Here is a 26,905-nt window from a genome sequence, read left to right as displayed (position 1 = left end):
GCCAGTCAGGAAGCGTCAACGCTGTATCGTGTCCTTGCTGTAGCCTACACTGAAGTAAATACAGTGGAGTTTACGTATTGATACGCTCGTGTAGCCTATAGGATTCTTTGCTCAGTGAGCGTCGGTAGCTCGTGCACGGAACATATCTTATTCCACAGTCATCGTAGCTTCCTTTTGAACTTCATCCTTGAAATGGAGTGTCGTGTGTTATCTGTTCAGAGTCATGTTGTCAGGGGATACGTCGGGAATAAGTCGGCAACATTCCCATTGCAGGTAAGAAATTAATATTTTTACGTTACCTGCAGGGGGTTTGCAATGTATGTACGTTCGACAGCTCTGATCGACTGGCCTGGCTACTGAACATGCTGAGAAAGTGGAGAGACAGTAGCCAAGGGTTTGGAGAGATTCGCAAAACTGATTAGATTAGCAGAATTAGCTAACGGTCACATGTGCATACAGTAACCTGTGTTGTAGCATTCAGTTAGTGTATTGAGCGAATCGAAGAGGTTGGAGAAGCTCAGAATAGTAGTTCAGAATAACAATAGTGCAGCCTACACTTGCCAGAGGATACAGTGTATCACAAGCCTGTTATAATGACATGTCATGTCAAATTCTATTCCACAAACTGTTCACAGTGCCTCAACCAACCATGCAGACACAGTGAATCAATGCAGTGGGGTTTATGATGTTGTACTCAAATGATTGTGTGTGTGTGTTCACGAAGGAAGATATGTCATAAACCCACGAAAGTGATACAATATTTGCAAGCATTGTTATGATTTGCTTGTCTCCTCTCACAGGTGCTTGGATTCGAAGTGGACTCCATCAACTCAGTGCAATTCTCCAATCACACAGGTATGTGCAGTGCAGTAACTCCATGCTCGTTTTTCAATATAACATTTGACAGAAACAGCTGGTAAGTAGAGGCAACAATAGGCTATCTATAAGAAGTACACTAGAAGAAAATGGAATCAAGAATCAAATTAAATCCTATCCCACCCCATGGATATCCCCATATGTGACCGACTGGCTCGATTCGGTCTTATGTAGCAAAATTTGAAATTATGTTTTTTTATATTGGATAAAAGTAGAGACTCAGAGGTTAAATTGTATATCATACACTACAGTTGAGGAACAATGGGGAAAGTAATTCTGCTTTGAAAGTTGATGAACTTTTAACCCCACTTTTGAGAAAATGGCCCTTGACAGTTTTGGTACACCTACTGGAGAGCTCTTCTTTGTCTACACCCATTCAGCATTGTTCACACCCTCTTAAGCCTTAGCCACACCTATCTCTTTAAGGATTCAAATGTCAAGCCATGTGCTAAACACAGTGAGTAAGGTAGTGTACTAAAGACTAAAGGCTGGTTTATACTACTACTATCGACATGTCTGTATACAGTTGTCACAGTGACATCATGAACATTCTACTGTCGTCTGACATCAAACTTGTCCTTGTCATTATGAAAAAGTATAAACACTAAAATGACAGGCTGCATGAGCCTGGTGGTCCAAAATAGCATAACTGGTGTATTTTAACACCAATAAACCCATCTGTTTAACCATAGCCATACCATATAGCTGACAACGTCTTAACTTGTATTCATTATTACAGGGAAATAAACTCACAACAAAATCATTATTTACAAGTTAATGGTGAGCTAATTACAGAAAATAGCTTACGGTTATGAGTGTGACAAATTAAAAGCAGGGCATTCTACCGGAGAATTTTAGAACTTGGACACTGTCTCGTTGGCCTAACGTTATATCCTAATTTTACTTTGGTGCAGGTCATGTTGTTCTTCACATTACCGTCTCTGGTAAACACACACTATGTCAAATCAGTTTATTTGTCACATGCACAGGATACAGAAGGTGTAAACGGTACAGTGACATCTAGCTAGCTAGCTAGCTAGCTAAACAATGAACCATAATCCCAACTCATAACGTTACTAACCTGCATTAATCTACAGGTAGCTAAAGCTAACCAAATAGGTTTCATGTTAACTAGCTAGCTAACATTAGGCTATAACTAGCAATGCAAATAATATTACTACACAGATCATACACGTAATGTTAGCGAGCCAGCCAGCTAACATTAGCTTGCCTGCTAATAGTACGCTTTAGCTTGCAATGAAAACGACTTTCTGACAAAATTAGAAAGGTATCTGAAAATGTAGCTAGCTAGACTCTCTTACCCGTCGTATACATGGATGAACACTTCTCCCTTTCTCACGGATGCCATGTTTGCCCTTAGTTTGAAGATGTCATATGGAGACAGGTGTTTTATATAACAGCCTTCTGTGAGTTGTCTTTTCGACCCCCTCCGCATATTTGCAACCAAATGCATGAATTCCCCATCTCTTTAGCTATCGTACTCTGCTTCCACCAGGTTCCTGTCTTTTTCTGTGGCTAAACTAACTAGGCTCGTATTTTTTATTTTATTTTTATCCGTATTTACATATGGCATACAAGTTTGTTATTAAGGCACATGAAAGTTCACATGTTCCAGAAATAATTTCTGCCCAAAATGTTCAATGCCTCTCCTGTGTTCAAATGCCTCTCCTGTGAAGTAGTGACGCGTGACATACGCCTAGCTTCCTGAAACGAGTCACACATGGAATGTATCCCTGGTTGTGGGATCCTTTTTGGCCCATATGAGTAGCCAATATCATCTCGGCCCAACCCCATCTCGGCCCACATTCAAGATTCCAGTGAATGTATTTAGTAACCACAGTTTAGCACTAGTCTCACCCTCTACCTTTTTGGTGATCCCTTTTTTTAACCTCTCCCCCAATTTGAGGGTGTCCACCCATCTGTTGTAAAGCTCAAAAGTGTCCAACGTTCACTCGGAGAAGAAGAATTGAGCTTTTGTGCTTTTTTTGGGATCTAACTACTGCAATTCCCAAACCCACTGTGTCTCCCAAAACTATTTTTCTCAAGTTAGATCATGAAAGACGGAATGTTTGGAGTGAAATGATGATGCAGTGAACTCGTACATTACCCTGCAGTCTAAACAATCGCTTTTTGGACTTTGCATTACATGAACTCAAAGAAAGTACTTTTGTATCTGAGCAATTACACTTACAGTGCCTTCCGAAAGTATTCAGACCCCTTGACTTTTTCCACATTTTGTTATGTTACAGACGTATTCTAAAATTGATTTAAATAAAACAATTTCCTCACCAATCTACACACAATACCCCATAATGATAAAGCGAAAACAGGTTTTTAGAAATTTTTGCAAATTTATTAAAGATAAAAACCAGAAATACCTTATTTACATAAGTATTCAGACCCTTTGCTATGAGACTCGAAATTGAGCTCAGGTGCATCCTGTTTCCATTGATCATCCTTGAGATGTTTCTACAACTTGATTGGAGTCCACCTGTGGTAAATTCAATTGATTGGACATAATTGAAAAGGCACACACCTGTCTATATAAGGTCCCACAGTTGACTGTGCATGTCAGAGCAAAAACCATGCCATGAGGTCGAAGGAATTGTCCGTAGAGCTCAGAGACAGGATTGTGTCGAGACACAGATCTGGGGAAGGGTACCAAAACATTTCTGCAGTGTTGAAGGTCCCCAAGAACACAGTGGCATCCATCATTCTTAAATGGAAGAAGTTTGGAACCACCAAGACTCTTCCTAGAGCTGGCCGCCCAGCCAAACTGAGCATTCGGGGGAGAAGGGCCTTGGTCAGGGAGGTGACCAAGAACCCGATGGTCACTAACCGAGCTCTAGAGTTCCTCTGTGGAGGTGGGAGAACCTTCCAGAAAGACAACCATCTCTGCAGCACTCCACCAATCAGACCTTTATGGTAGAGTGACCAGACGGAAGCCACTCCTCAGTAAAAGGCACATGACAGCCCGCTTGGAATTTGCCAAAAGGCACCTAAAGACTCTCAGCCCATGAGAAACAAGATGCTCTGGTCTGATGAAACCAAGATTGAACTATTTGGCCTGAATGCCATGCGTCACATCTGAAGGAAACCTGGCATCATGCTGTGGGGATGTTTTTCAGCGGCATGGACTAGGAGACTAGTCAAGATTGAGGGAAAGATGAACGGTGCAAAGTACAGAGAGATCCTTGTGACCATTCTCCCAAGCATCTGTGTGCAGTCAGACCTTTTGGTCATTCCGTGCCACCAGGGCAACAATAATTTGCCCCCTCTCTGACTGTCCAAGTGTGACCCCACCCCCCCCTCCCAATGGGTTACTGCAGCTAGTGTTGCCAGCACTGCCACTACCTGGGTGTGGGCACCCCACCGGCTAGGTACAAGGTCATCAAGGTTCTCATTAGCAGCTTTGAGAAATTCCTTGTATATTATGCTCACCCATCCGGGTGCTTTGGCTGTATTGGACCAACCCAGCCAGGCAGGCTCAGACTCTTGAGGGGACAGTCCTGCTTTAGTGGGTCTCTGACAGCGTTTATCTTTCTGTCTTGGCTGCATATAGGCTACTTGCATTAGGCCTATAAAACAGATTTCTCATTAGTGTGTGGGTCGCTCAGGTGGGTGTCTAGGGTACAGGGTTGGGGACCGCTCCATCGTGATATGACAATGAATAAATAAAATGTTTTTATAACCTATCTGCACAAAATTGAAAGCTCTCTCTGTCACAACTGCTACTTGCAGACACACATGGGCTCTGACATTTGCAACCATTTTTATTTTTCACTAACTTAACTCCAGACTTTTCCAAACACAAAAACACACACCCCACCTTTCATCACAATACACCCACACATACCCACATACTGTGCCTTCTATGTCCTCTCTTAAGTACTTTTGTGTTCCATTTCCTTATATTTGAAGATAAATAATAATAATATGCCATTTAGCAGACGCTTTTATCCAAAGCGACTTACAGTCGTGCGTGCATACATTTTTTTTGTGTATGGGTGGTCCTGGGGATCGAACCCACTACCTTGGCGTTACAAGCGCCGTGCTCTACCAGCTGAGCTACAGAGGACCACGATGTATTATTTCAATAATTATCCTTTCTTCTAGTACTGTCTTTTATCTATTTATAAATACTATGAATAGAAAGTCGAATACAAATTATTTTACAACATTCCCTACCTTGAATGGTATAGTGTATTTGTGACTCATTTCAGGAAACTAGGCGTATGTCGCACGTCACTACTTCACAGGAGAGCCATTTGAACATAAACTTTTTTTTTTATCAAAATGCGTTTTTTGGCAGAAAAGCCTTCTGGAACATGTGAACTTTCATGTGCCTTAATAACAAACTTGTATGCCATCTGTTAATACTAATAAAATGGTTAAATTACGAGCGTAGTTGGTTTAGCCATGGAAAAAGACAGCAACCTTCCCGCTCGCCATGATTGGCTGAGATAATGAGTGGGCTGAACATGCCGAGAGATGAATTCGGATTGGTCTGCCATGTAGCACGCTTCTGTCTATAACATGAGCTGGTCAGTATGTGTAGGTAAGCTTTTTAAAAAAGATATCACGTAGTAGAAGTGCATAAGTGTTGCTCTCCACTTTCTGGAGGACCGAGTTTTGAAATCAGCGGAATTAGAGTATGATAGCTAAGGAGATGGAGAAAATTCTGGCGTTTGATTGCAAATATGCAGACAGTCGAAAAGAGAACACACAGAAGGCTCTTTTATAAAACACCTGTCTCCGGATTACATCTTCAAACTAAGGGCAACCGTGGCATCCGTGACAGAGAGGGAGAAGCGTCCATCCATGTATTAGGGTAAGAGAGTCTAGCTAGCTACATTTTCAGATATTACACATTTTCTAATTTTGTCAAAGTCGTTTTCATTTCAACTTAGTGTACTATTAGCTAGCTAGGTAACGTTAGCTGGCTGGCTCGCTAGCTAATGTTACATGTATGATCTGTGTAGGAATATTATTCGAATCTCAGAGCCATTTGCATTGCTAGTTATAGCCTAATGTTAGCTAGCTAACATTGAACATGCAAGTAACTACAGTTGAAGTCGGAAGTTTACATACACTTTAGCCAAATACATTTAAACTCAGTTTTTCACAATTCCTGACATTTAATCCTAGTAAAAATTCCCTGTCTTAGGTCAGTTAGGATCACCACTTTATTTTAAGAATGTGAAATGTCAGAATAATAGTAGAGAGAATTATTTATTTAAGCTTTTATTTCTTTCATCACATTCCCAGGGGGTCAGAAGTTTACATACACTCAATTAGTATTTGGTAGCATTGCCTTTAAATTGTTTAACTTGGGTCAAACGTTTCGGGTAGCCTTCCATAAGCTTCCCACAATAAGTTGGGTGAATTTTGGCCCATTCCTCCTGACAGAGCTGGTGTAACTGAGTCAGGTTTGTAGGCCTCCTTTCTCGCGCACGCTTTTTCAGTTCTGCCCACACATTTTCTATAGGATTGAGGTCAGGGCTTTGTGATGGCCACTCCAATACCTTGACTTTGTTGTCCTTTGCAACTTTGGAAGTATGCTTGGTTCATTGTCCATTTGGAAGACCCATTTGCGACCAAGCTTTAAATTCCTGACTGATGTCTTGATGTTGCTTCAATATATCCACATAATTGTCCTTCCTCATGATGCCATCTATTTTGTGAAGTGCACCAGTCCCTCCTGCAGCAAAGCACCCCCACAGCATGATGCTTCCACCACCGTGTTTCACAGTTGGGATGGTGTTCTTTGGCTTGCAAGCCCCCCCCTTTTTCCTCCAAACATAACGATGGTCATTATGGCCAAACAGTTCTATTTTTGTTTCATCAGACCATTTACATTTACGTCATTTAGCAGACGCTCTTATCCAGAGCGACTTACAAATTGGTGCATTCACCTTATAGCCAGTGGGATAATCACTTTACAATATGTTTTTTTTTTTTTTTCTTTGGGGTGGGGTAAGGGGGGGTAGAAGGATTACTTTATCCTATCCCAGGTATTCCTTAAAGAGGTGGGGTTTCAAGTGTCTCCGGAAGGTGGTGAGTGACTCCGCTCTCCTGGCATCGTGAGGGAGCTTGTTCCACCATTGGGGTGCCAGAGCAGCGAACAGTTTTGACTGGGCTGAGCGGGAACTGTGCTTCCGCAGAGGTAGGGGGGCCAGCAGGCCAGAGGTGGATGAACGCAATGCCCTCGTTTGGTTGTAGGGACTGATCAGAGCCTGAAGGTACGGAGGTGCCGTTCCCCTCACAGCTCCGAAGGCAAGCACCATGGTCTTGTAGCAGATGCGAGCTTCAACTGGAAGCCAGTGGAGTGTGCGGAGGAGTGGGGTGACGTGAGAGAACTTGGGAAGGTTGAACACCAGACGGGCTGTGGCATTCTGGATGAGTTGTAGGGGTTTAATGGCACAGGCAGGGAGCCCAGCCAACAGCGAGTTGCAGTAATCCAGACGGGAGATGACAAGTGCCTGGATTAGGACCTGTGCCGCTTCCTGTGTAAGGCAGGGTCGTACTCTCCGAATGTTGTAGAGCATGAACCTACAGGATCTGGTCACCGCCTTGATGTTAGCGGAGAACGACAGGGTGTTGTCCAGGGTCACACCAAGGCTCTTCGCACTCTGGGAGGAGGACACAACGGAGTTGTCAACCGTGATGGCGAGATCATGGAACGGGCAGTCCTTCCCCGGGAGGAAGAGCAACTCCGTCTTGCCGAGGTTCAGCTTGAGGTGGTGATCCGTCATCCACACTGATATGTCTGCCAGACATGCAGAGATGCAATTCGTCACCTGGTTATCAGAAGGGGGAAAGGAGAAGATTAGTTGTGTGTCGTCTGCGTAGCAATGATAGGAGAGGCCATGTGAGGATATGACAGAGCCAAGTGACTTGGTGTATAGCGAGAATAGGAGAGGGCCTAGAACTGAGCCCTGGGGGACACCAGTGATGAGAGCACGTGGTGCGGAGACAAATTCTCGCCACGCCACTTGGTAGGAGCGACCGGTCAGGTAGGACGCAGAGGACATTTCTACAAAAAGTATGATCTTTGTCCCCATGTGCAGTTGCAAACCGTAGTCTGGCTTTTTTATGGTGGTTTTGGAGCAGTGGCTTCTTCCTTGCTGAGCGGCCTTTCAGGTTATGTCGATATAGGACTAGTTTGACTGTGGATATAGATACTTTTGTACCTGTTTCCTCCAGCATCTTCACAAGGTCCTTTGCTGTTGTTCTGGCATTGATTTGCACTTTTCGCATGCACAAAGTAGATGTCCTAAACGACTTGCCAAAACTATAGTTTGTTAACAAGAAATTTGTGGAGTGGTTGAAAAATGAGTTTTAATGACTCCAACCTAAGTGTATGTAAACTTCCGACTTCAACTGTATTTCAATAGAATGTTCATGATGTCACTGCGACAACTGTCGATAGACGTAGCTGGTAAATTCACTCTGGCTATCTAGTCCTATTTCAGAGCACTCTCGCTCGTCTGAGTGTGCCAGAGCGCAGAATAATTGACGAATTTATGAACGTTAGCCAGTTAGCTTGGGTGCTTGACTGCTGTTAGGTCAGAATGCTCAAATCAACCCTACTCCTCGGCCAGAGTGTCCAGTGTGCGCGCTGAACGCTCCAAGAGAGAAACGCTCTGAATTTACGAACGGACAATCTGACAACGCTCTGAGTTTACGAACGCCTAGAGCACACTCTGGCACTCCAGATTAAATTTACGAACACACCCTTAGTATAAACCAGCCTTTAGTCTTGAAATCTTTGGTTGTTTAGTACATAGCCTCACATGGGAATCCTTAAAGAGATGGGTGGGGCTAAAGCTTAAGAGGGTGTGAACGATGCTGAATGGGTGTAGACAAAGAAGAGCTCTCCAGTAGGTGTACCAAAACATTCAAGGGCCATTTTCTCAAAAGTGGGGTTAAAAGTTAATCAACTTTCAAATCAGAATTACTTTCACATTCTTCCTCAACTGTAGTGTATGATATACCATTTTCTAGCTCTGAGTCTCTACTTTTATCCAATGTAAAAAACACAATTTCAAATTTTGCTACATAAGACTGAATCGAGCCTATCGGTCACATTTGTAGTTTATTTCTTTATCAATTGTTGTATTTTGTTTTCCTGTTTTTGTTTTTATTTATTACAATCCCTACCATGGATAGTATTCAGTGTTCCATTATTCGACTCCTCTATGGAAACTTTGCCTTATTTAGAAATAGCCATGCAGTAGTCTTGGTGTATCGGAACAGTTGGTTATCAATGTACAGTTTATCGACTACAAGAGCTACACATTTCCCTTTAAGTCTATAAACATTGAAGAGTGGGTACAGAATTTTGCGCCGTTCTGCAGTTTCCTTCGGGAACTGATCATTCATTCCTTATCAGCGAGTCTTTTGTTCAGGCTTTTAACCATTTATTTTATCTTTAAAGAATGCAAATTTGGCAACGATTGGGCGCTCGTATCGCTGTCCTCTGTCCGAAACGGTGTACACGTTCGAATTTGATTTTGTTGACAGTATCGCCTGGGATGTGTAGCGCTTTAAGGAGGAATTCTTTCACCACGCTTTCAGCTCTTCACCCTCATTTTATTTAATACCAGTAAGTACCAGATTTTCTCGCATGGATCTTTATTCCAAGTAAGGCTTCTCTCAGAAACATATTCTCCTTTTTAAGTTAATTAACATCTGTTTCAATAGTATTGACTTAGCTTTAGCTAAGGAAGTCTCAAGCTTTTGCTTGCCGGAGGTAGAGTATCTCATGAGTTTTCATCTATATTTTTTGTAGCTGTCTATGTACCACCACAAACCGATGCTGGCACTAAGATTGCACTCAATGAGCTGTATAAGGCCATAAGTAAACAGGAAAATGCTCATCCAGAGGCAGCGCTCCTAGTGGCCGGGGACTTTAATGCAGGGAAACTTAAATCCGTTCTACCTCATTTCTACCAGCATGTTAAATGTACAAGCAGAGGAAAAATAATCTAGACCACCTTTACTCCACACACAGAGACGCATACAAAGCTCTCCCTCGCCCTCCATTTGGCAAATCTGACCATAACTATATCTTCCTGATTCCTGCTTATAAGCAAAAAATAAAGCAGGAAGCACCAGTGACTCGGTTAATAAAAAAGTGGTCAGATGACGCAGATGCTAAGCTACAGGACTGTTTTGCTAGCACAGACTGGAACATGTTCCAGGATTCTTCAGATAGCATTGAGGAGTACACCACATCAGTCACTGGCTTCATCAATAAGTGCATCGATGACGTCGTCGCCACAGTGACCGTACGTACATACCCCAACCAGAAGCCATGGATTACAGGCAACATCCGCACTGAGCTAAAGGGTAGAGCTGCCGCTTTCAAGGAGTGGGACTCTAACCTGGACGCTTATAAGAAATCCCGCTATGCCCTTTCAACAGCTTCTACCCCAAAGACATAAGACTCCTGAACAGCTAATCATGGCTACCCGGACTATTTGCACTGCCCCCCCCACCCCACCCCATCCTTTTTACGCTGCTGCTACTCTGTTTATTATTTATGCATAGTCACTTTAACTCTACCCACATGTACATATTATCTCGACTAGCCGGTGCCCCCGGACATTGACTCTGTACTGGGACCACCCTGTATATAGCCTCCCTACTGTTATTTTATTTTACTGCTGCTCTTTAGTTATTTGCTTTAATTTTTTAACTTTTTTTTTTTAATTTTCCTTTTTATTTAAAAAAACTGCATTGTTGGTTAAAGGCTTGTCAGTAAGCATTCCACTGTAATGTCTACACCTGTTGTATTCGGCGCATGTGGCAAATACAATTTGATTTTGTTTCTTTCTCCATTGTCGCAGCTTTTTCGGTACTCATTTCGAGGCTCTCCTTCAGCTCCTTAATGTCTTTACTGAGAAGTTCCAGTACGTCCAATTTATCATTTATTGACTTTTGCAGGTGGGTTTCCACTCTTTGAGGAATCTCGTAGTTTTCGCTTGGAGTTTGGTTCTCCATTTTTTTTTTCTTCCCCTGGTTCCTCTCCAACATGTTTTGACCTCAACTGCTTTTGTAATATTTATCATTAAACTTCTTTAGCCGTATACGTTTTGGGGGGTTATTATCCAGCTTGAATGTTATTGCCCGCAAGTAAATGGATCAGTGCAGTGCTACTGTTTTTAGAGATAATGAATATTGCGATTTTTCATGAGGCATTCTGTACCGCCATCTTCAGTCCGCCATCACATCTGGGATGGTTGCATTTTAACTATTAGTAGACAACATGATCTATGTTCGTTCATGACTTGACCTCCCAAAATGGGGCTTGGTAGTGGATGAAAGGACAAAATGTTCTGCCATGAATCCTTTGATGGTGAGAAGTTAAAATCAAATGCCAAGTTCGGCCTACAGCCCTCAGCCCAATCTTTTTAACGGAACAAGTTATAGGAGGAGCTCTGTTGTTCCTCTACTTTTCCCCTTCACCCCCTTCACCCCCACAGTCCCCCTTATCTCTCTGTTCTTGGGTCTGGGCCAAGGGGGCCTCCACTAAACTCAGTGGGAAGCTTGTGTGTGTCCTGGTTTATTTCTATTCTTTTTTTCCTCATGCATTCTTAATCCTGGAATGTCTGTTCATGATTCAACAAATAGGCCTAGCATGTGATCACCATATTTGTTATCTGGCGTACAGTGTAATTTAAATCTGATTTGATAGTGCAGTTAAAAGAAGTTCAGTGAGTTGCTCTCCTGTCTGTTAATGCTTATAGAGTAATCCGGTAAGGTTATCTGGCTGAAGTGAAACCGGAATGTGTGTCAGTGAGTTCACTGCCTACAGGAAAGAAACAGAAATCTGGTGGGGAGGACAAGGAAGGAGACTGTAGAGAGGATAGAGGTAAAAGCAGACATTTTGTAGCGCTTCACTCTGGCCTCAATAAGGTCTGTGCTCAGACCTAGATTACTGTGCAAATCACTCAGCCGTCAACAAATGATTTGGGTAATGGTGTAAGTGCAGCCTTTTCTTGGAGTTCATCCCACTGTGTCCCCTCCCCTGTCACATACAGGACCCTACACACGTACATTGTAATATTGTATGGTGGTATTATGCATTTTGTATTGTAGATATGTAGTGGTGTAATAATGTTATATGATGTACTGTTTTATCTTTTGTTTTGTGTGTAATGTAAGTGCCTTAATGTGTTTGGACCCCAGGAAGAATAGCTGCTGCCTTGGCATACACATGACTGACCAACTGTTTATTGAGTGCTAGTCCCTGCTCATGATTAACTATAATTTCCCTTGAATGTGTTCAGCTCGTGTTCAGGGTTAGAAGTGAATAAACACATTCCTTAGATGTTTGAGCTTTGAAACCCAAGACTGTATTCTTTCTGCCCCAGCAGGGTGTTTATTAGAATTGTTTAGAGATTAGAATCGTTGCTAGGCCCGTTTCTTGCTCAGCTTGTTTTTTCAATGAGCTGCTATGTCCTTAGCCCAATGTCAAAGGGTGAGATGCTAGTGAATGATTGATGCAGGTAACTGAAAGTCTAACAATGGATATTGTAATCGGTCTTCCTCTGTCAGCATGTTTGTTAGTGTCTCAGCCTCCATTCGTCTCTCCCAACAATCTACCAAATCCAAACCCTGAATTACTGCTTGCTGATGTCTACTTCACGTTGCCCCCTGCTGGTCATAAGAAGAACTGATCACAGCCAGGCTCTATATTGATTGATGACTGAGAGATCAGTGTTTCTATAATCATCTCAGCAACCAAATCTGCCTCTGGAATTCCTATTTTTTTTCAACGTCTGGCCAATTTACCAGTCCACACTCTCTCTCTCCATAAACAACAGCCCCCTTTGTTATTAGGATAATATCAGGTAATCTGTTGAGTATGTTTTAGGTCTTGAGGGATCATCACCTCTGACCCTTAACCTCTCTTGTTTCCAAGGTTATGATCATTGGAAAGGGCAAGTGCTGACGGCAGAGGAGCTTAACGTTCTCTATGCGGGTATCAAACTCAACAACGTCAACCATTATGACTACATCCTCACAGGTGAGACTTGCAGCTGTTTCAGTTGTCGATATTGATTCTGCCATTTAAGCAGTTTTATAACATTTCTAGAATAGTATGTAGGATTGTTATGGCTGTGTTGACCTTTAACCCCCTAAGGTCGATGGCCGCACCCCCGCGGAAATCGAAAATGTCAGTTTTAAGATATCTGCATTGGATGCATCTCAACCCATCACAGCCGCCTGTGTCGCCCTTCCACATCTGCGGTGAAAGGTGACAGAGCTAGAGCGGTGTTTGTCAGACCATGAGACATCCCGAAAACCGGTCTTCTCACAAAGTCGTCTGTAGCATCCCAACGGTTTGGCTTAGAAAATATTATGACCCCTTTTTTGGAAAGATGAGACTCTCACGAACACGTTGGGGGTCTCTGTTTTGCTCTATGATGCCCACAAGCATCTTGGGACTCGTCTGAAGCCGGTACAACCCATCTGCCAACTTCTGTCTGTAGCATCTGAACAGTTTGGGCTACACACTAATATGACCCCTCTGTGCAAAGGTGAGACTCTCATGAACACACTGTTTTGCTCTAGTACGCCCACAGGCCTCACAAGACTTGTCTGACGGTCCCCTGGTACCAGTTCAAAACATTTAATGGAAGTATAAATGGAGACTGTTTAGTGCCAAAAATAAGGGGTTAAATACATGTACAAAAATATATATATATATCCTGATCTTTCTTTTATCCCTCAGATATAGTACGGACACTTCAGAACAAACATCCTTTAAAACATTTTTGGGGACTATCTGTTATTCAATGCGTTTGTATGGGCTAATAGCACTAAGACCAAATAAAAATGTTCATCAAATATTTTTTTTATACTTCAAGGGGTCTAAAAATTCAAAATCAAATAGCTGAATGATATTTGGTATGACCTTCTTAAAACAATTCCATACAGCTTAGTAGAACCCCCCCCTCCCCCGGCTTAGACAGGGCTTAGACTGTTTAGTGCCAAAAAATAAGGGGTTAAATACAAAAAAAAGTATATATACTACCACCAGTCAAAAGTTTGGACACATCTACTCATTCAATGGTTTTTCTTAATTTTTTTACTATTTTCTACATTGTAGAATAATAGTGAAGACATCAAAACTATGAAATAACACATATGGAATCATGTAGTAACCAAAAAAGTGTTAAACAAATCAAAATATATTTTATATTTGAGATTCTTCAAATAGCCACCCTTTGCCTTGATGACAGCTTTGCACACTCTTGGCATTCTTTCAACCAGCTTCACCTGGAATGCTTTTCCAACAGTCTTGAAGGACTTCCCACATATGCTGAGCACTTGTTAGCTACTTTTCCTTCACTCTGCGGTCCGACTCATCCCAAACCATCTCAATTGGGTTGAGGTCGGGGGATTGTGGAGGCCAAGACCCCCCCCCCACCCCCCCCAGCTTAGACTCTTTTGGGTTAACCTATGCTCTGTAAAGATTGGAATAAGTTTTCTTTAACGTTTACAAATGAGGTGTGTGACCTTCGAAGTGACCTTTGTGTAACCCAGAGATCTCTTCTTCGCCAAGGGTACACCAGGGACACATCTTTCTTAGAGACGGTGGTGGACATTGTTCAGGAGCTGAAGAGGTTGAATCCTAAACTGGTGTATGGTGAGTAACTATTGCTACACAGATGTGTATCCCATATACTGTAGCTACACTCAGCAAGGTTGGGGGTGAATGTAGAGCTTGGATGTGAGTGTCTTCCATCTTTTCTTTCTTTGTGTTGTCAGTGTGTGATCCAGTGATGGGAGACCAAGGCTCTATGGTAAGTGTCCATGCTTATAGCCTTTTTATTATCGTTTTGTTATCCATGCGTATAGTCCTATTATTATTATTATTATTATTATTATTATTGTTATAATAATAGTAATGTTCAAAGCACTCATGAATATACTACCCTCTTCTTTTCCAGTATGTCCCTGAGAATATACTGCCTGTTTACAGAGACCAAGTCGTAGCAGTGGCTGACATCCTCACACCCAACCAGTTTGAGGCAGAGTGAGTACAGTTGCTACTAGGATACGTTGGGTTACATTTATTAAGTTGCTATGTGCTGCACAACATGCCATAATGTAGCTATTACAGTAATGAGACCATGAATGCTTACTACAGTGTTACTACCTCAGAGAAAAACCTGATTGCTGTTCTTAGCCCTTTGTAGAGTTAAGCAATAAGGCCCGAGGGGGTGTGGTATACGGCCAATATACCACGGCTAAGGGCTGTTCTTAGGCACGGAGTGCCTGGACACAGCCCTTAGCCGTGGTATATTGGCCGTATCCCACAAACCCCACGAGGTTCCTTATTGCTGTTATAAACTGGTTTCCAACGTAATTAGACCAGTAAATAGTAATGTTTTGTCATACATTTACATTTTAGTCATTTAGCAGACGCTCTTATCCAGAGCGACTTACAGGAGCAATTAGGGTTAAGTGCCTTGCTCAAGGGCACATCGATAGATTTTTCACCTAGTCAGCTCGGGGATTAGAACCAGCGACCTTTCGGTTACTGGCACAACTCTCTTAACCACTAAGCTACCTGTCGCCCCATACCCATGGTATACCGTCTGATATACCACGGCTCTCAGCCAATCAGCATTCAGGGCTCGAAGGACCTCTTATAGGTCACAATCTCTTTCTTCCCTTATGTTTTATTCATAAAGCAGCAGACCAAACCTATCCCCAGCCCTTTTAAGGGAACTGTGCCCTGGTTTATGCATGCAGAATCACACATGGAGTGACTTGATTTGCCCTGCAAAATGCACCCTCTGGACAGATGTGGAATTACAATGGGCAAACAATGGTATTTTGTATAACAAGTATGTCTTGCTCTGCTCTGTCCTGTACTGTAACCTCTGTCCTGTCCTGTAACCTCTGTCCTGTCCTGTAACCTCTGTCCTGTCCTGTAACCTCTGTCCTGTCCTGTAACCTCTGTCCTGTCCTGTAACCTCTGTCCTGTCCTGTAACTCCTGTCCTGTAACCTCTGTCCTGTCCTGTAACCTCTGTCCTGTCCTGTAACCTCTGTCCTGTCCTGTAACCTCTGTCCTGTCCTGTAACCTCTGTCCTGTCCTGTAACCTCTGTCCTGTCCTGTAACCTCTGTCCTGTCCTGTAACCTCTGTGTGTCTCTTAGGCTGCTGACGGGGAGGAAGATCAGCACAGAAAAAGACGCTCTTGAGGTGGGTTCCACTGTCCATTGTAGAGCTAATACACGATGATGATGATGATGATGATGGTGGTGGTGGTTTTAATATTGACTTATGATGAAGGCTTCTTGCCCTCTCAGGTGATGGAGCTGCTCCACCAGATGGGTCCTGATACGGTGGTCCTCACCAGCACAGACCTGACCTCTCCTCGTGGGGACCAGTTCCTAGTGGCCCTCGGGAGCCAGAGAATAGGTAAGGCAAGGGCTGGGAGGGAGGGCTCTGACTGGTGAAGAAATGTGTCTCTGTAGTGCATGTGGAAGTTTAACTTGCCAACATGTTAAAAGGTAACAGAGACTCATACTGACACTGTGTGCTTCACTCAGTTAGACCAGATGGGACCAAGTCTACCCAGAAGATTCGGATTGAGATGCCCAAGGTGGATGCAGTGTTTGTGGGCACAGGGGACCTGTTTACTGCCATGCTTCTGGCCTGGAGCCACCACCACCCCAATGACCTGAAGGTCAGTAATACCCCCAGCAGGGGGTTTATTAGATATGTTTAGAGATTAGAATCGTTACTAGGCCCGTTTCTTGCTTAGTTGTGAATGGCTTGTTTTATTTTTCAATGAGCTGCTATGTCCTTAGCCCAATGTCAGAGGGAGAGATGCTAGTGAATGATTGATGCAGGTAACTGAAAGTCTAACAATGGAGATTGTAATCACTCTTCCTCTGTCAGCATGTTTGTTAGTGTCTCAGCCTCCATTCGTCTCTCCCAACAATCTACCAAATCCAAACCCTGAATAACTGCTTGCTGACGTCTACTTCACGTTTCCCCCTGCTGGTCATAAGAAGAACTGATCACAGCCAGGCTCTATATTGATTGATGACTGAGTGTTTCTATAATCACCTCAGCAACCAAATCTTTTTTTTTCAACATGTCTGGCCAACTTACCAGTCCACACTTTCCCTACATAAACAACAGCCCCCTTTGTTGTCAGGATAATATCAGGCAATCTGTTGAGTATGTTTTAGGTCTTAAGGTGATCCCTCACCTCTGACCCTTAACCTCTCTTGTTTCCAAGGTTATGCTCATTGGAAAGGGCAAGTGCTGACGGCAGAGGAGCTTAACGTTCTCTGAGGATATCAAACTCAACAACGTAAAAATATGTCAGTTTAAAGATATAGATACAGTGCTGTGAAAAAGTATTTGGCCCCTTTCTAATTTTCTCTACTTTTGCATATTTGTGATACTGAATGTTATCAGATCTTCAACCAAAACCTAATTATTAGATAAAGGGAACATAAGTGAACAAATAACACAACAATTACATATTTATTTCATAAAGTTATGCCACACCCAATTCCCCTGTGTGAAAAAGTAATTGGCCCCTTACACTCAATAACTGGTTGTGCCACCTTTAGCTGAAATGACTCCAACCAAATGCTTCCTGTAGTTGTTGATCAGTCTCTCATGTCGCTGTGGAGGAATTTTGGCCCACTCTTCCATGCAGAACTGCTTTAACTCAGTGACGTGTGGGTTTTCAAGCATGAACTGCTTGTTTCAAGTCCTGCCACAACATCTCAATTGGGATTAGGTCTGGACTTTGACTAGGCCATTCCAAAACTTCCAATTTGTTGCTTTTTAGCAATTTTCATGTAGACTTGATCGTGTGTTTTGGATCATTGTCTTGCTGCATGACCCAGCTGCGCTTCAGCTTCAGCTCACAGACGGATGGTCTGACATTCTCCTGTATAATTCTCTGATACAGAGCAGAGTTCATGGTTCCTTCTATTAAGGCAAGTCATCCAGGTCCTGAGGCAGCAAAGCATCCCCAAATCATCACACCACCACCACCATGCTTGACCTTTGGTATGATGTTCTTACTGTGGAATGCAGTGTTTGGTTTTCGCCAGGCATAATGGGACCCATCTCGTTCAAAAAGTTGACTAAAGTTTGCCAAAAAGCACCTGGATGATCATCAAGACTCTTGGAAGAACGTTCTATGGACAGATGATTCAAAAGTATAACTTTTTGGACGACATGGTTCCAGTAATGCCTGGTGAAAACCAAACTCTGCATTCCACAGTAAGAACATCATACCAAAGGTCAAGCATGGTGGTGGTGGTGTGATGGTTTGGGGATGCTTTGCTGCCTCAGGACCTGGACGACTTGCCTTAATAGAAGGAACCATGAATTCTGCTCTGTATCAGAGAATTATACAGGAGAATGTCAGACCATCCGTCTGTGAGCTGAAGCTGAAGCGCTGCTGGGTCATGCAGCAAGACAATGATCCAAAACACACGATCAAGTCTACATGAAAATTGCTAAAAAGCAACAAATTGGAAGTTTTGGAATGGCCTAGTCAAAGTCCAGACCTAATCCCAATTGAGATGTTGTGGCAGGCCTTGAAACGAGCAGTTCATGCTTGAAAACCCACACGTCACTGAGTTAAAGCAGTTCTGCATGGAAGAGTGGGCCAAAATTCCTCCACAGCGACGTGAGAGACTGATCAACAACTACAGGAAGCATTTGGTTGGAGTCATTGCAGCTAAAGGTGGCACAACCAGTTATTGAGTGTAAGGGGGCAATTACTTTTTCACACAGGGGAATTGGGTGTGGCATAACTTTATGAAATAAATATGTAATTGTTGTGTTATTTGTTTACTTATGTTCCCTTTATCTAATATTAGGTTTTGGTTGAAGATCTGATAACATTCAGTATCACAAATATGCAAAAGTAGAGAAAATTAGAAAGGGGGCAAATACTTTTTCACAGCACTGTATCTGTTTTTTGCATCGGATGCGTTTCAATCCACCGCATCTGCCTATGTGGCCCTTCCGCATCTGCGGTGAAAGGTGACAGAGCGGTGTTTGTCAGACATCACGAAAACCGGTCTTCTCACAAAGTCGTCTGTAGTGTCCGAACGGGGTTGGCCTAGAAATGATTATGACCCCTCTATGGAAAGATGAGACTCTCATGAACACCATGGTGTTCTCTGTTTTGCTCTAATGACCTGAAGGTCAGTAATACAGGGGACTGGGGAGGTTATCAATGCGGAGATAACCAAGCTACATTATCCTTTAATAATGTAATATATGTAGTTTTATCCATGGACTAGTTGATATTTTCTAACATACTTTGTCATCTCTCTCAGGCTGCCTGTGAGAAGACTGTTTCTGTCCTGCACCATGTTATCAAGAGGACCATTACCTATGCCAACGGTGAGATGATATACAAGTCTCTGCCTGCCTGTCTGTGTGACTGTCTAATCTACACTTAACAAACGCAACATGCAACAATTTCAAAGATTTTACTGAGTTACAGTTCATATAAGGAAATCAGTCAATTGAAATAAATAAATTAGGCCCTAATCTATGGATTTCACATGATTGGGAATACAGATATGCATCTGTTGGTCACATATACCTTTAAAAAGGAAAGTAGGGGCATGGATCAGAAAACCAGTCAGTATCTGGTGTGACCACCATTTGCCTCATGCAGCGCGACACATCTCCTTCTCATAGAGTTGATCAGGCTGTTGATTGTGGCCTGTGGAATGTTGTCCCACTCCTCTTCAATGGCTGTGTGAAGTTGCTGGATATTGGCAGGAACTGGAACATGCTGTCGTACGCGTCGATCCAGAGCATCCCAAACAGCTCAGTGGATGACATGTCTGGTGAGTATGCAGGCCATGGAAGAACTGGGACATTTACAGCTTTCAGGAATTGTGTACAGATCCGACATGGGGCTGTGCATTATGAGATGATGGCAGCGGATCAATGGCACGACAATGGGCATCAGGATATCGTCATGGTATCTGTGCATTCAAATTGCCATCGATAAAATGCAATTGTGTTTTTTTGTACGTAGCTTATGCCTGCCCATACCATACCATAACCCCACCGCCACCATGGGGAACTCTGTTCACAATGTTGACATCAGCAAACAGCTCGCCCACACGACGCCATACACGCTGTCTGCCCTCTGCCGGTACAGTTGAAACCGGGAATCATCCGTGAAGATCTCACTTCTCCAGCGTGCCAGGGGAAAGGAGGATACCTAGTCAGTTGTACAACTGAATGCATTCAACTGAAATATGTCTTCCGCATTTAACACCACCCCTCTGAATCAGAGAGGTACGGGGGGCTGCTTTAATCGACATCCACGTCATCGGTACCCAGGGAGCAGTGGGTTAACTGCCTTGCTCAGGGGCAGAACGACAGATTTTTACCTTGTCAGTTTAGGGATTCGATCCAGCAACCTTTCAGTTACTGGCTCAACGCTCCTACCCGCCAGGCTACCTGCCGCCCCAGTGGCCATCGAAGCAGAGCATTTGCCCACTGAAGTCAGTTACGATGCCAAACTGCAGTCAGGTCAAAACCCTGGTGAGGACTATGAGCACACAGATGAGCTTCCCTGAGACGGTTTCTGACAGTTTGTGCAGAAATCCTTTGGTTGTGCAAACCCAGTTTCATCAGCTGTCCGGGTGGCTGGTCTCAGACGATCCCGCAGGTGAAGAAGCCGAATGTGGAGGGCTGGCGTGGTTACACGTGGTCTGCGGTTGTGAGGCTGGTTGGACGTACTGCCAAATTCTCTAAAACGACGGCGGCGGCTTATGGTAGAGAAATTAATTACATTCTCTGGCAACAGCTCTGCTGGACATTCCTGCAGTCAGCATGTCAATTGCACGCTCCCCCAAAACTTGAGACATCTGTGACATTGTGTTGTGTGACAAAACTGCACATTTTAGAGTCTCCTTTTATTGTCCCCTGCACAAGCTGCACCTGTGTAATGATCATGCTGTTTAATCAGCTTCTTGATATGGCACACCTGTCAGGTTCGATGGATTATCTTGGCAAAAGGAGAAATGCTCACTAACAGGGATGTAAACAAATTTGTTAACATTTGAGAGAAATAAGCTTTTTGTGCGTATGAAAAATGTCTGGGATTTTTTTATTTCAGCTCATGAAACATGGGACCAACACTTTTTTTATATGTTGCATTTATATTTTTGTTCCAGTCTTTTTCTAACATCTCTCCTCCTCCTCCGTCAGAGATGGCCGGCCTTGGTAAGAGACCCAGCCCTGCTCAGTTGGAGCTGAGGATGGTCCAGAGCAAAAAAGACATTGAGGACCCGGACATCGTAGTGGAGGCCACCATCTTATAACACCCAACGCCTCATAAATAGACGTATAGGACTTTTACATCATGAGATGTCATCTTGCCTTATAGGATCTCGTAGAGGGCACTGTCAGTCAGAGTATTTGCCCTGTGCACCGCACACACATATACTTAGTCACTGCCATGTGTCTTTACTATGACCTGAGCATTGTCACCCATTGAAAACATGGTAGATGGTGTTAGAGCAGGGTTGTTTCACTTTTTCAGCTTGAGACCCAGTTGAGAAATTGACCGTCCTCCCGTGACCCAAATCACCCTCCAACGACCCAAATTAAGAATAGTGTGTGTGATTATAGATGTGTCCTCATAACTCACAACCCAGAACACACCTCTCACATTCCCAGGGCCCACTTTGGGCCATAGTTTCAGAAACCCTATCTTTTTTTTTTTTTAGGGGGATGTTCAGCTTTAATATTGCAGATAGATTGTAACTTCCATCGATGTAATTGTCTGCATCACTTCCAATCCCCCATATATATTTTTTCCGCAAATATATATACATACATACATACATACATACATACATACATACATACATACATACATACATACATACATACAGTGGGGAGAACAAGTATTTGATACACTGCCGATTTTGCAGGTTTTCCTACTTACAAAGCATGTAGAGGTCTGTCATTTCTATCATAGGTACACTTCAACTGTGAGAGACGGAATCTAAAACAAAAATCCAGAAAATCACATTGTATGATTTTAAAGTAATTAATTTGCATTTTATTGCATGACATAAGTATTTGATACATCAGAAAAGCAGAACTTAATATTTGGTACAGAAACCTTTATTTGCAATTACAGAGATCATACGTTTCCTGTAGGTCTTGACCAGGTTTGCACACACTGCAGCAGGGATTTTGGCCCACTCCTCCATACAGACCTTCTCCAGATCCTTCAGGTTTCGGGGCTGTCGCTGGGAAATACAGACTTTCAGCTCCCTCCAAAGATTTTCTATTGGGTTCAGGTCTGGAGACTGGCTAGGCCACTCCAGGACCTTGAGATGCTCTTACGGAGCCACTCCTTAGTTGCCCTGGCTGTGTGTTTCGGGTCGTTGTCATTCTGGAAGACCCAGCCACGACCCATCTTCAATGTTCTTACTGAGGGAAGGAGGTTGTTGGCCAAGATCTCGCGATACATGGCCCCATCCATCCTCCCCTCTACGGTGCAGTCATCCTGTCCCCTTTGCAGAAAAGCATCCCCAAATAATGATGTTTCCACCTCCATGCTTCACAGTTTGGATGGTGTTCTTGGGGTTGTACTCATCCTTCTTCTTCCTCCAAACACGGCGAGTGGAGTTTAGACCAAAAAGTTATATTTTTGTCTCATCAGACCACATGACGTTCTCCCATTCCTCCTCTGGATCATCCAGATGGTCATTGGCAAACTTCAGATGGGCCTGGACATGCGCTGGCTTGAGCAGGGGGACCTTGCGTGCGCTGCAGGATTTGAATCCATGACGGCGTAGTGTGTTACTAATGGTTTTCTTTGAGACTGTGGTCCCAGCTCTCTTCAGGTCATTGACCAGGTCCTGCCGTGTAGTTCTGGGCTGATCCCTCACCTTCCTCATGATCATTGATGCCCCACGAGGTGAGATCTTGCATGGAGCCCCAGACCGAGGGTGATTGACCGTCATCTTGAACTTCTTCCATTTTCTAATAATTGCACCAACAGTTGTTGCCTTCTCACCAAGCTGCTTGCCTATTGTCCTGTAGCCCATCCCAGCCTTGTGCAGGTCTACAATTGTATCCCTGATGTCCTTACACAGCTCTCTGGTCTTGGCCATTGTGGAGAGGTTGGAGTCTGTTTGATTGAGTGTGTGGACAGGTGTCTTTTATACAGGTAATGAGTTCAAACAGGTTCGGTTAATACAGGTAATGAGTGGAGAACAGGAGGGCTTCTTAAAGAAAAAATAACAGGTCTGTGAGAGCCAGAATTCTTACTGGTTGGTAGGTGATCAAATACTTATGTCATGCAATAAAATGCAAATTAATTACTTAAAAATCATACAATGTGATTTTCTGGATTCTGTCTCTCACAGTTGAAGTGTACCTATGATAAAAATGACAGACCTCTACATGCTTTGTAAGTAGGAAAACCTGCAAAATCGGCAGTGTATCAAATACTTGTTCTCCCCACTGTACATACACTACCAGTCAAAAGTTCGGACACACCTACTCATTCAAGGGTTTTTCTTTATTTGTACATTTTTTTACATTGTAGAATAATAGTGAAGACATCAAAACTATGAAATAACACATATGGAATCATGTATTAACAACAAAAGTCTAAAAATCCAAAACAGTCTCAAAAACCATCAAGCGCTATGATGAAACTGGCTCTCATGAGGACCGCCACAGGAATGGAAGACCCAGGGTTACCTCTGCTGCAGAGGATAAGTTCATTAGTTACCAGCCTCAGAAATTGCAGCCCCAATAAATGCTTCACAGAGTTCAAGTCACAGACGCATCAACTGTTCAGAGGGGACTGTGTGAATCAGGCCTTCATGGTTGAATTGATGCAAAGAAACCACTACAAAGGACACCAATAAGAAGAAGAGACCTGCTTGGGCCAAGAAACAAGAGTCCAAATTTTAGATTTTTTGTTCCAACGGTGGGAAATACATGTCTCATGCGTCTCATAAAGAGGCGGTGTGGATGAACGGATTATCTCCGCATGTGTAGTTCCTACCGTAAAGCATGGAGGAGGAGGTGTTATGGTGTGGGGGTGCTTTGCTGGTGACACAGTCTGTGATATATTTTGAATTCAAGGCACACTTAACCAGCATGGCTACCACAGCATTCTGCAGCGATACGCCATCCCATCTGATTTGGGCTTAGTGGGACTATCATTTGTTTTTCAACAGGACAATGACCCATCACACCTCCAGGCTGTGTAAGGGCTATTTTACCAAGAAGAAGAGTGATGGAGTGCTGCATCAGATGAACTGGCCTCAACAATCCCCCGACCTCAACCCAATTGAGATGGCTTGGGATGAGTCGGACGGCAGAGTGAAGGAAAAGCAGTCAACAAGTGCTCCGCATATGTGGGAACTCCTTCAAGACTAATGGAAAAGCATTCCAGGTGAAGCTGGTTGAGAAAATGCCAAGAGTGTGCAAAGGGTGGCTATTTGAAGAATCAAATATAATATATAAAATATCTTTTGATTTGTTTAACACTTTTTTGGTTACTACCTAATTCCATATGTGTTATTTCATAGTTTTGATGTCTTCACTATTATTCTACAATGTAGAAAAAGTAAAAAATAAAGAAAAACCCTTGAATGAGTAGATGTGTCCAAACTGTTGACTGGTACTGTGTGTGTATGTATGTATGTATGTATGTATGTATGTATGTATGTATATATATATATATATATATATATATATATATATATATATATATATACAGTGGGGGAAAAAAGTATTTAGTCAGCCACCAATTGTGCAACTTCTCCCACTTAAAAAGATGAGAGGCCTGTAATTTTCATCATGGGTACACGTCAACTATGACAGACAAAATGAGAAAAGAAAATCCAGAAAATCACATTGTAGGATTTTAATGAATTTATTTGCAAATTATGGTGGAAAATAAGTCTTTGGTCAATAACAAAAGTTTCTCAATACTTTGTTATATACCCTTTGTTGGCAATGACACAGGTCAAACGTTTTCTGTAAGTCTTCACAAGGTTTTCACACACTGTTGCTGGTATTTTGGCCCATTCCTCCATGCAGATCTCCTCTAGAGCAGTGATGTTTTGGGGCTGTCGCTGAGCAACACGGACTCACTCCAAAGATTTTCTATGGGGTTGAGATCTGGAGACTGGCTAGGCCACTCCAGGACCTTTGAAATGCTTCTTACGAAGCCACTCCTTCGTTGCCCGGGCGGTGTGTTTGGGATCATTGTCATGCTGAAAGACCCAGCCACGTTTCATCTTCAATGCCCTTGCTGATGGAAGGAGGTTTTCACTCAAAATCTCACGATACATGGCCCCATTCATTCTTTCCTTTACACGGATCAGTCGTCCTGGTCCCTTTGCAGAAAAAACAGCCCCAAAGCATGATGTTTCCACCCCCATGCTTCACAGTAGGTATGGTGTTCTTTGGATGCAACTCAGCATTCTTTGTCCTCCAAACACAACGAGTTGAGTTTTTACCAAAAAGTTATATTTTGGTTTCATCTGACGATATGACATTCTCCCAATCCTCTTCTGGATCATCCAAATGCACTCTAGCAAACTTCAGACGGGCCTGGACATGTACTGGCTTAAGCAGGGGGACACGTCTGGCACTGCAGGAATTGAGTCCCTGGCGGCGTAGTGTGTTACTGATGGTAGGCTTTGTTACTTTGGTCCCAGCTCTCTGCAGGTCATTCACTAGGTCCCCCCGTGTGGTTCTGGGATTTTTGCTCACCGTTCTTGTGATCATTTTGACCCCACGGGGTGAGATCTTGCGTGGAGCCCCAGATCGAGGGAGATTATCAGTGGTCTTGTATGTCTTCCATTTCCTAATAATTGCTCCCACAGTTGATTTCTTCAAACCAAGCTGCTTACCTATTGCAGATTCAGTCTTCCCAGCCTGGTGCAGGTCTACAATTTTGTTTCTGGTGTCCTTTGACAGCTCTTTGGTCTTGGCCATAGTGGAGTTTGGAGTGTGACTGTTTGAGGTTGTGGACAGGTGTCTTTTATACTGATAACAAGTTCAAACAGGTTCCATTAATACAGGTAACGAGTGGAGGACAGAGGAGCCTCTTAAAGAAGAAGTTACAGGTCTGTGAGAGCCAGAAATCTTGCTTGTTTGTAGGTGACCAAATACTTATTTTCCACCATAATTTGCAAATAAATTCATAAAAAATCCTACAATGTGATTTTCTGGATTTTTTTTCTCTCAATTTGTCTGTCATAGTTGACGTGTACCTATGATGAAAATTACAGGCCTCTCTCATCTTTTTAAGTGGGAGAACTTGCACAATTGGTGGCTTTTTTTCCCCCACTGTGTGTGTGTGTGTATATATATATATATATATATATATATCATATATATATATATATATATATATATATATATATATATATATATATATATATCCTTTAAAAAATATATTTTCCTTTAATACTTTCCAACCCCACCACACCTCCCCTAATTGGAGTAAACTAATGAACAACAACGCTTAGGACTCTACTTCCAGCTTATACATACTATATACATTTTATGGACACAGTCAATTTTACAATAATTCTATTTTGTTTGTTTTTACTCCTGAACTTCCTCAACCTCTCCGATCATTTTCATGATGTCCATCCGGTTTGCTTCTATATGCCATATCTTTCAAACTGTGCTCTTCATTATGGAAACCCTATCTTAGAGGACCACACACAGGTTGTGGATATTACCATACATCAGAATAGAGAAGTTATGGTATGGATACCTGATTGGCCTTCAATATTGTGTTGGTATTGGCATGGGCCCTGAGTTTCCCCTGACGATGTGAGCTGACCAGGAACATCTCTGTGCTTCAGTTATGGGTTGGGTGATACATCATAGGCTTTTATCAGATCCAGTGGTGCATCAACATGAGCTGTGCTACCATGAAACATGTTATGCAATACTAATCGTGCACATT

At 42.9% G+C, this 26,905-nt stretch overlaps 1 protein-coding gene across 1 annotated transcript; it reads left to right on the top strand.

Moving 5' to 3' along the window:
- On the top strand, window positions 1-21,717 carry LOC121555003 (pyridoxal kinase-like). Its single transcript, XM_041868757.2, has 11 exons — window positions 1-273; window positions 801-855; window positions 12,830-12,934; window positions 14,477-14,560; window positions 14,683-14,717; window positions 14,865-14,950; window positions 16,080-16,125; window positions 16,233-16,344; window positions 16,476-16,612; window positions 19,248-19,314; window positions 21,148-21,717. The coding sequence occupies exons 1-11, from the start codon at window positions 193-195 to the stop codon at window positions 21,258-21,260; spliced, it is 921 nt and encodes a 306-aa protein (XP_041724691.1). The 5' UTR covers window positions 1-192; the 3' UTR covers window positions 21,261-21,717.
- Window positions 21,718-26,905: the final 5,188 nt, after the last annotated feature.

The sequence above is a fragment of the Coregonus clupeaformis genome, chromosome 40 (genome assembly GCF_020615455.1).
Source record: "Coregonus clupeaformis isolate EN_2021a chromosome 40, ASM2061545v1, whole genome shotgun sequence".
NCBI lineage: Eukaryota > Metazoa > Chordata > Actinopteri > Salmoniformes > Salmonidae > Coregonus > Coregonus clupeaformis.
This window is presented reverse-complemented; position numbering and strand designations above follow the sequence as displayed.

Excerpts from the sequence above, each read along its gene's own strand:
- LOC121555003 (XM_041868757.2), top strand. The coding sequence starts at position 193 with ATGGAGTGTCGTGTGTTATCTGTTCAGAGTCATGTTGTCAGGGGATAC. Across the intron at positions 14,561-14,682 it reads GAATCCTAAACTGGTGTATG|TGTGTGATCCAGTGATGGGA; the intron begins GTGAGTAACTAT and ends TTGTGTTGTCAG. Across the intron at positions 14,718-14,864 it reads TGGGAGACCAAGGCTCTATG|TATGTCCCTGAGAATATACT; the intron begins GTAAGTGTCCAT and ends CTTCTTTTCCAG.